Source organism: Myotis brandtii, unplaced genomic scaffold, assembly GCF_000412655.1.
Source record: "Myotis brandtii unplaced genomic scaffold, ASM41265v1 scaffold668, whole genome shotgun sequence".
Classification (NCBI taxonomy): Eukaryota; Metazoa; Chordata; class Mammalia; order Chiroptera; family Vespertilionidae; genus Myotis; species Myotis brandtii.
Window position 1 is genome coordinate 1,077,718 of NW_005370597.1, and position 8,288 is coordinate 1,086,005.

The following is an 8,288-nucleotide window of genomic DNA, read 5'->3' on the forward strand; positions in this document are numbered from 1 at the left end:
CTCTCATCGATGTTTCTAACTCTCTATCCCTCTCCCTTCCTCTCTGCAAAAAATCAATTAAAAAAAAAAATTCCAGGTTTGACTCAAGTTTGATACCTCTTCTCCTCCCATTGGTAATCAAACTAAAAAAAGTAGTCACAGGCTCTGTTTCTCTGCCACCTAAGAACCTGAAATTAAATCTCTTGCCTTTCACCTTGTTTCGTCTCTGACCCGGATCTACCATACTTTCTACATTTCTATTCTTGGTTATTAAAGCAAAGTGAAGCTTCATCTCTCTGAAATGAAGCAGGATAGGCTGACACCTTAAAACAGATGCTGAGCAAATCTGATGCCCAGAGGGAAAAACTTGCTCAGGTGCATAAACCCTAGCCTTCATAGCTCACTTTCTAGATCGGTGATTCAAATTAAAGGAGAAACTTAGAGACCCACACAAAGAGGTATCTTGAGTTAAGTGAAGACAGCAGTGCTGAGTCTCCGGGTATTTACAGGGTAACAATTATAGTTTTGCACACTGCTAGTCTAGATTTTAGCTCCAGTACACATAACCTCTGATTTGGATGGTTAACAAATTTAGGTCATCCATTAACACACACACACAACACCTGCTCCTTTGCTCACGGAAAGGTTTTTACCACCAATCAGCAAACGGTAAGACAATTAAAATATGCTATTCCAGTAAGCTCAGGCTGAAAAGATCCATCAAGACTGCTGGGATTTGTCCATGTCTCACCTGCACAGATGAGGAGAGTTCACACTTAGCCTTCTCAGCAGCTTCCCGAACTCTTTGAAGTGCCATGTTGTCTTTGGTCAAATCAACTCCCGTCTACAAAGTGAAGACATTAATGCTAGTATTAATGAGGTGATAAATACTCTTAAATTGCAGTGATACGCCGCTAACAAGTCAAAATAGAGCCATAACTTTATAAACAAGCATAAGTTACTTCTTCCCTTTAAAATTCTGTAGGGAAAAGAAAACCTATTCTAAAAGGGCTATCTATGCCTGGAGTCAGAGGGCAGAACTGATCTCAGTTCTTTCAACCGTAGGAGTCTAGCTCAAAAAAAGGAGTTCCCATTATTCTTTTTTCAATATTGTACAAAGAGTGCCATACCTTTCAACTGAAACACAAACATTCCAGTGTTCTACTCAGGGCAAAAAAATTTAGTGCTCTATTCAGGGCAGCTATCTGAATAAGGAAATTTTCACTATCCCGATGTCTACAGATTAACCACACCAGTAACTAACCTCTCTTTTAAACTCCTTCACAATGTGTTGTAGCAAGGCCTGGTCAAAGTCTTCACCACCTAAGAAAGTGTCTCCATTGGTGGACTTTACCTCAAATACTCCTTTCTGAATTTCCAGGACAGAAATATCAAAAGTTCCACCACCCAAATCATATACAGCAATGCTAGAAAGAAAAAAAGGAAGGCCTTAAGAAACAAAAGTAATGATACAACATGGATAATCCTTGGAAACATATCTGACTCGCACATGGTGGAACCTATGCCAATATACATTTCAATAACCAAATAAACTTGCCTATTTTCCCCAAAGTCTAATTATTATGAAATTTGATAATTGTGTGACATTTGTATTAACATATGGCCCTAACATGTGAAGTATACATACAGTTGAAATGAATAAATTCACTTAAAAGCAAAACCACTCTTTTGGAGGAGAGGGAATGACCCTATTATATTAGACCAGTACTTAGGGGAAAATAGTAAATAAATAAAATGTCTTGAAATGAATGAAAAACAGATTGTACAGCCTTGCAGAACATCAAGGCAGTATATTTTTAGTCTAAATACAAGAATCAATCACTAAGAAATCAAAATGATGACTTGGGATAAGTCTTGATGGAGTTTATTATATAGACTTACACTTTATCTTCCGATTTGTCTAGACCATAGGCCAGAGCAGCAGCTGTGGGTTCATTAATCACCCGAAGCACATTCAGTCCAGCTATCTGACCAGCGTCCTTAGTGGCCTAAAAAAGAAAAAAGCATTTTCCACCTTTGTGTCCGCAATACCACGAATTTCCTAAATAAAAATGCTAATTGACTCACCTGTCTTTGTGAGTCATTGAAATAAGCTGGGACTGTGATCACAGCATTTTTTGCTGTATGCCCCAGGTAATTTTCTGGAAAAGAATCAAGGAATGAATCCAATCATGCAATTGTCAGTTGAAATAGGTAACAGAATTACTAATGTAACCTAACAACCTATATCATCCTTTTGGAGCCACAAACAGCACACACCAGTTTTTCAGCATGCTAAGACCTAACATGTAGAGACCTTGTAGGAAAATACTCCAACTGAAGATAATAATTACAAACCAAGACCTCACCTCTAACACTTCAGTGAAAGTTCAACAACTAGAATGACTTAAAATGACTACTAGTTTCATCAATGGGAAGTTCTAAACTTTTACCTAACTAACAGACAAAAGCTTATGTGTCATCTTTTGGCTTTCAAAATACTACTCCCCTACTGGAAAAAAGGAACAAGAAAGCCACCATTAGGAAAATTTGGAAGATGTATTCAATCTGCAGAGAATAGTATGAAGAGTTTTGCCATTCCTAGGTTTTCTGTATAAAAGCCACCAAACTCATCCAAGGGACACTGGGGTATAAAAGCTAGTGATCTCAGATAAATCACCCAGTTCTTGATACTTTCCCAGACGTGAACTAAACATCTCACCTGCAGTCTCTTTCATCTTCATCAACACAAACGCTCCAATCTGACTTGGAGAATAGAGTTTTCCATGAGCTTCAACCCAGGCATCACCATTGGAGGCACGGACAATTTTAAAGGGAACATTTTTACTGCAAGACACAAAAATTGTATTTGAAAAAACATGGCAGTGCAATCTACCATGAATATCCACCCTCCCATCCCCAGAAATCCATGGTCAATGAGAACTTCAGAAATGAATTTAATGAAAGTCTTAAGAAAGTAAACATTAACATGTCAAAACACCCTGATGAAACCCAAACATTCTCTACTTCCCACCAAACAAAAAACTTAAGCAGGGGCTTTGGAAAATGATTATAGTTATCACTTATAGGACCCAGAAATTCCATTACTAAGTATCTAGCCAGGAGATATGAAAACATGCGTTCACACAAAAACCTGTGGCAGCATTATTCATAATAGCTAAAAAGTGGCCCGGCTGGTGTGGCTCATGGTTGAGCATCGACCCATGAACCAAGAGGTCACCGGTTGGATCCCCAGTCAGGGCACATGCCCAGGTTGCAAGTTCAATCCCCAGTTGTGCAAGAGGCAGCTGATCAATGGTTCTATCTCTCTAGCCCTCTCTTTAAAGTCAAGAAAAAAAGGGGGAAAGCAAACTTAATGTCCACTAACATAAATGGCTAAACAAAATGTATATATCCAGACAATGGAATATTATTTGGCCATATAAAGTAATGAAGCATTGATAACATGCCACAACACAAACCTTGGAAACTATCTGATCAGCACATGCCACTATCTGCCTTACGAATTTAACACCAATTTACATGGCCTAGGAATGACTAGCCAAATCTTCATATACCACATCTATACACAGCAAAGACCTAATCTGTGGAGGCAAAAATAAATTTTTTGAAGGAGATATCCTTTTGGCAGGAGAGGTCTTGCCCCAGGGACACATAAAATTACTAATGTGCTCAAGGGAACTTGCTAAAAGATTCTTTTGTGTGGCCTTCGCAAATAACTGTGCTTTTGTAATTACTCACATGTCTTTCTGGACTTCAGGGTCGTCATATCGCCGGCCAATAAGACGCTTGGTAGCATAGAATGTGTTGTTTGGGTTGGTGACAGCCTGTCGCTTGGCAGGCATGCCAACAAGTCGCTCACCATCTGTTGTAAAGGCTACAACTGAAGGGGTGGTTCTGGCACCTTCAGCATTCTCCAGCACCTAAAACACCCAAAGCAAGACAGAGAACGAGGTTCCAGTGACCACCCCTGTCTTTGTATTAATCATTTAAGACAAAACAGATGTCAACTCACAACATAAATGCTCAAGAATAGTGGATGTTCAAAATATCTTTATTTTGAAACAACAGAAAGAAAACCAGAATAAATATAAATCAGAGCTTTCATAGTCAATGTAAGGACAAGGTAATCTTTCCTTCTAGAAGAATTAAATCCATTTCTCAATTTCTTTGGTAATGGCTAAAAAGTTTCAGGCATATAAAAATTGCCAAGAAACAATTCAAGAATCTCAGGTGCTCTAAATATCAAGAACCTAGTGGGAATAAAAGTGTCATAAAAAGAGTAAGGAAACTTCTGGAAGAATAGCTACCATAATAGGAATCTCCTAAGATGCTTTACTTAGGTTGCAGCCCATGTGTTATGTGGAGCTCCACTTGGGACTGATAACAGAAGTAATCTGTAATCTATCTGTAAGCCATCCCAATGGTAATTTAGTAGTCCAAGAAGACACACCTAAATCCTTGGAAGTCAAATCCATTCAATTATCAGCACCATGCAATTGTGACCCAGAACAAGTCATGCTCACCTTTGCTTGTTTACCTTCCATAACGGCCACACAGGAATTGGTAGTACCCAAATCAATACCAACAACTGCTCCCTTGATTGCTTCTGATCTGTAAAACATTTAAAACAATGCTATAGCTATCATTGTAATAGTGATCTCCAAAATGGTTACAGGAATACATAAGAAGAAAATATTGGATACTGTGGGAATAGTGGCACATTACACAATCTGAAAATATAGATGTGTCATTTTTTCCTGAACAGAATCATTAATCACAAAGTTAGAGACCACTGCTCGGGGGTTTAGAATTTATCTCTCAAAGGAAATAAAGTTACACTTACGCATAGTCCCGCTTTGAGACAATTCTAAAAGTCTCATGACTAAGGCCATTCCAGCCATCCTAAAAAAGAAAAAACAGTTACATCAGCCATTATTACATATGAAAACTTGAACTTGTTCCAATTATTCTTCTGAAAGTCTTGAACTCTCATTCTACTTAACTGAGTGGCTATCATGTATAAAATATACTGAAATGATGAAGCGTTTCATGTATAAGAGGCATTGCGGTACTGAAACAGCAAGCTGAATAAAGCCCTACATATACGTATGTATTACAGGTATAAGTTTATTTAGAAACATTTACCCTGATCTTGCCAAGCAACTGCTTTAAAGAGATAGAATTAGAAATCTTGTGGAGTCAACTTAGAAAAAAAATTTTTTTCCCAGGAGTAACCTCCAACCAGGATCAAAGAAAAGACCTTTGTTACGACCTAATTTTAGGCTACTTCCAAGCCTTTCTTTAACCCCAGGAAGACAATTCCAGTTCTTCAAAGATGTAGGCTTTTGATCGTACGTGGTAACAAGCACCATGGTTACATTTTTTTGAAATAACAGAGGACAATCTTAACCCCAAAATGTGGGGGAACTAACTACACAAACATTCCTAAGCAAAAGAACGGGAACTCGATTCTGGATTTATTAAGGCGTGTTCTTGCTTCATTTCATCTTTGCAGCGGGGTCCTTGCACACATGTATCTTACAGAAGAGCAGTCGTCTCCGACTCGTTGGTGAGAATACAAACCTGAAGAGCGGTTCCCTCCTAACTAGAATTGCATCCCTCGCCCCCAAGCTCAAACCTGTTTAATCAGCCACAAAACGGGTCGTCAGGACCACTACCTACTACTTCGTGAAATAAGACCCCGCGCTGGCAAGGGGTGTGACTCAGCAGGGCTCGAGACACCGAGATAAAACCTGAAATGGGCCTTGAATCGGCAGCGCTGATTGCAGAAGGCCCGTTACCTTTCTTCCCACCTGATCTCTCCGAGAGGATTCTGACCCCAAAGGGCGCGTGGCCTGCAGCTCCAAGGCCCAAGACCGTGAGCCGTGAGCCCCTCGGGGAAGGCCTGGAAGTTTCTTACCTGGTGGCGGGAGACCGTGGGGCCCCGGGAGGCTGCAGCGCCGACGAGACGGGATGCCGCGGCTCGGCTGGCGCTTATCATGGCGGCTAAACGGTGAGAGTACGAGGCCACAAACAGTCACTCGGACAGCCGGGAGCTGCGCTGCGCTGCGCGGCGGTGGGAACGCTTCTGGAAACCTCCAACCACGTGGGGTGGGGAGGGCGGGGGTTGGTCGCTGGAGTCTGGAGGCCCGCTCTTCCGCTGAGGCGCTGCCTGCACTGCCTGACCAGAGACTACCTGACCGCCGCTGCCGGAGGAAGTGCGTACGGCCAATACGCTCCGCAGCATGATAGCTGAAAAAGTGCGTCCTTCAGTTCTGGCTGTGGCAGGTACGGGCTCAGTGAGAGGCGAGGGGTTTAAGAGAAATATAAAGGCAACAACCTTAGACAGCCCTGGTCCTCGGAGGCAGCTAAGACTCAAGGTCACACGGGATAAACTGCGAAACGATTACAGTCTCCTTGCGTCAGTTGCGTGAGAGGAGGGGCCTCTTGCGCCTGCGCAGCTGGCACCCGGCTGAGCGCCTGGAGCGCATGTGCCCAGGGAGTGGCGGAAAATAGGGGTGGGGTCTAACTACAGCTCTCATTGGATGTCCCACCGAACGTAGCCGGAGGCGAGCCCGGGCGTGTGCACGCTTCTCCCGCGTGGATGTTATCCCTGCTCCCGTTCCGAGCGGAGGGCGCCATCTTGTCCTGGGTGTTTGTTCTGTGTAAACCTCAGGCTCGGATTCTTCGTTGCTCGTCCCCGTCCTTTACTCGTTTTCTGGCTGCCTGTTGGTATATATATATTTTTTAACCTTTATTTTTATTGTTGACACTATTACACATGTCCCCAACTCCACCCAGCCTCTGCCCCTCCTTCCCTCTTGGCCATCACATCACTTGTCTGTGTTATGGGCTATGATATATGTTCTTTGGCTAATTTCTTCAGCTTCTTTAATCGAGTCCCCCGGTCTGTTGGTACCGCAGTAACTGGAAATGCGCATACACACCCTGGGCTGGCCCTCACTGAGGGTGCTCGGGGCCTTCTCAGACCTTACGCTGGTTGCTAGGGACAGAGACTGGGCTCTGTAACCAAATGGCAGTGGCCACCGCGCTGTGACCAGTTTCAGATTTTTGAGAAAAAATTAATTCATTGATTCAACAAATATGTACTGATGTGACAGACACTAAGTATACAGTGGAAACAAAATGTGAATTCACTTATCACAGCTTGAGCTTACTTTTGCAAAGGAAGCAATTTATCCTTTAAGCTTTAAAGTCCTATTTCAAAAGAGAAAGATACTCCACCGTTAAGTGATCAGTGTGAGGAATTGTAAAGGAAATGTCGGGGGAAGTTGGGGAAGAAGATAACTGGAATATGCATTGTGAGGGGAATGGAAGTAAGAAACAAAAAAAATTGGTTATAGATGATACAGACTCTTTTTCATTTATTTTTATTTATTTCTGTAAGAGAACATTTATTGGACAAATGCATTTATTGGACAAATTACAGAGGTAGGAAGTAATTCCTAGCCCTAGCCGGTTTGTCAGTGGACAGAGGATTGGCTTGGGGACTAAAGGGTCCTGGGTTCGATTCTGATCAAGGGCACTGTTAGGTCCCCGGAGGGGCTGGAGGCCAGAGTGGTGCAGGATTACAAATGACCTGCACACCAGGTGGCTGAGCTTGGATGGCTCCAGCACCCAGTGACCGAGTCAGTGGCTTTTTATTTTACAGAGAGGAAGGGAGAGCCATAGAGTTAGAAGCATCGATGAGCGAGAAACATCAATCAGCTGCCTCCTGCACACTCCCCAATGGGGATGTGCCCGCATCCAAGGTATAAGCCCTTGACTGGAATCGAACCTGGGACCCTTCAGTCCGCAGGCCAACGCTCTATCCACTGAGCCAAAGGGCTTTTGGCGGGCTTACTTCTGTGCGGAGACTTCTTTATGCATACCCGGAGGGGAGATAATGGAATGTGGTCTCAGCAAAGGGAATGTCCATAGTGAAATGACCTGAAAAGCCAGTTCCGGGGGAAGGGTATCAATTCAATTGCTCCATCAAACCTAAGGAACATGCTCGGATTTCGTGCTCCATCCCCAGTAGGGGGTGTGCAGAAGGCAGCCAATCCATGATTCTCTCTCAACATTGATGTTTCTATCTTCCTTTCTCTCCTCCTTCCTCTCTGAAATCAATAAAAATCTATTTAAAAAGAAAAAAAAAAAGAAAAAGTAATTCCTAGAAGAAAGGGGCTTAGAAATGAGTTATGGAGGTAAAGGAACTTGGAGCTTGGGAGTGAGGAAGCTAATGGTAATAAAAAAATATTTAAAAATATATATTTAAAATATAT

At 42.4% G+C, this 8,288-nt stretch overlaps 1 protein-coding gene across 1 annotated transcript in view; it reads right to left on the minus strand.

Moving 5' to 3' along the window:
* HSPA9 (heat shock 70kDa protein 9 (mortalin)) overlaps positions 1–6,312 on the minus strand; it is a 16,605-nt gene extending 10,293 nt beyond the window's left edge. The window contains exons 1-9 of the mRNA XM_005881024.2: positions 5,924–6,312; positions 4,847–4,905; positions 4,527–4,614; positions 3,742–3,923; positions 2,702–2,826; positions 2,068–2,141; positions 1,882–1,988; positions 1,244–1,406; positions 731–823 (exon numbers count right to left, since the gene is read on the minus strand). Of these exons, the coding sequence (XP_005881086.1) occupies positions 731–823; positions 1,244–1,406; positions 1,882–1,988; positions 2,068–2,141; positions 2,702–2,826; positions 3,742–3,923; positions 4,527–4,614; positions 4,847–4,905; positions 5,924–6,004 (972 nt within the window). The 5' untranslated portion in view covers positions 6,005–6,312. The remainder of the gene's footprint in view (positions 1–730; positions 824–1,243; positions 1,407–1,881; positions 1,989–2,067; positions 2,142–2,701; positions 2,827–3,741; positions 3,924–4,526; positions 4,615–4,846; positions 4,906–5,923) is intronic.
* Between the last annotated feature and the right edge of the window lie 1,976 nt (positions 6,313–8,288).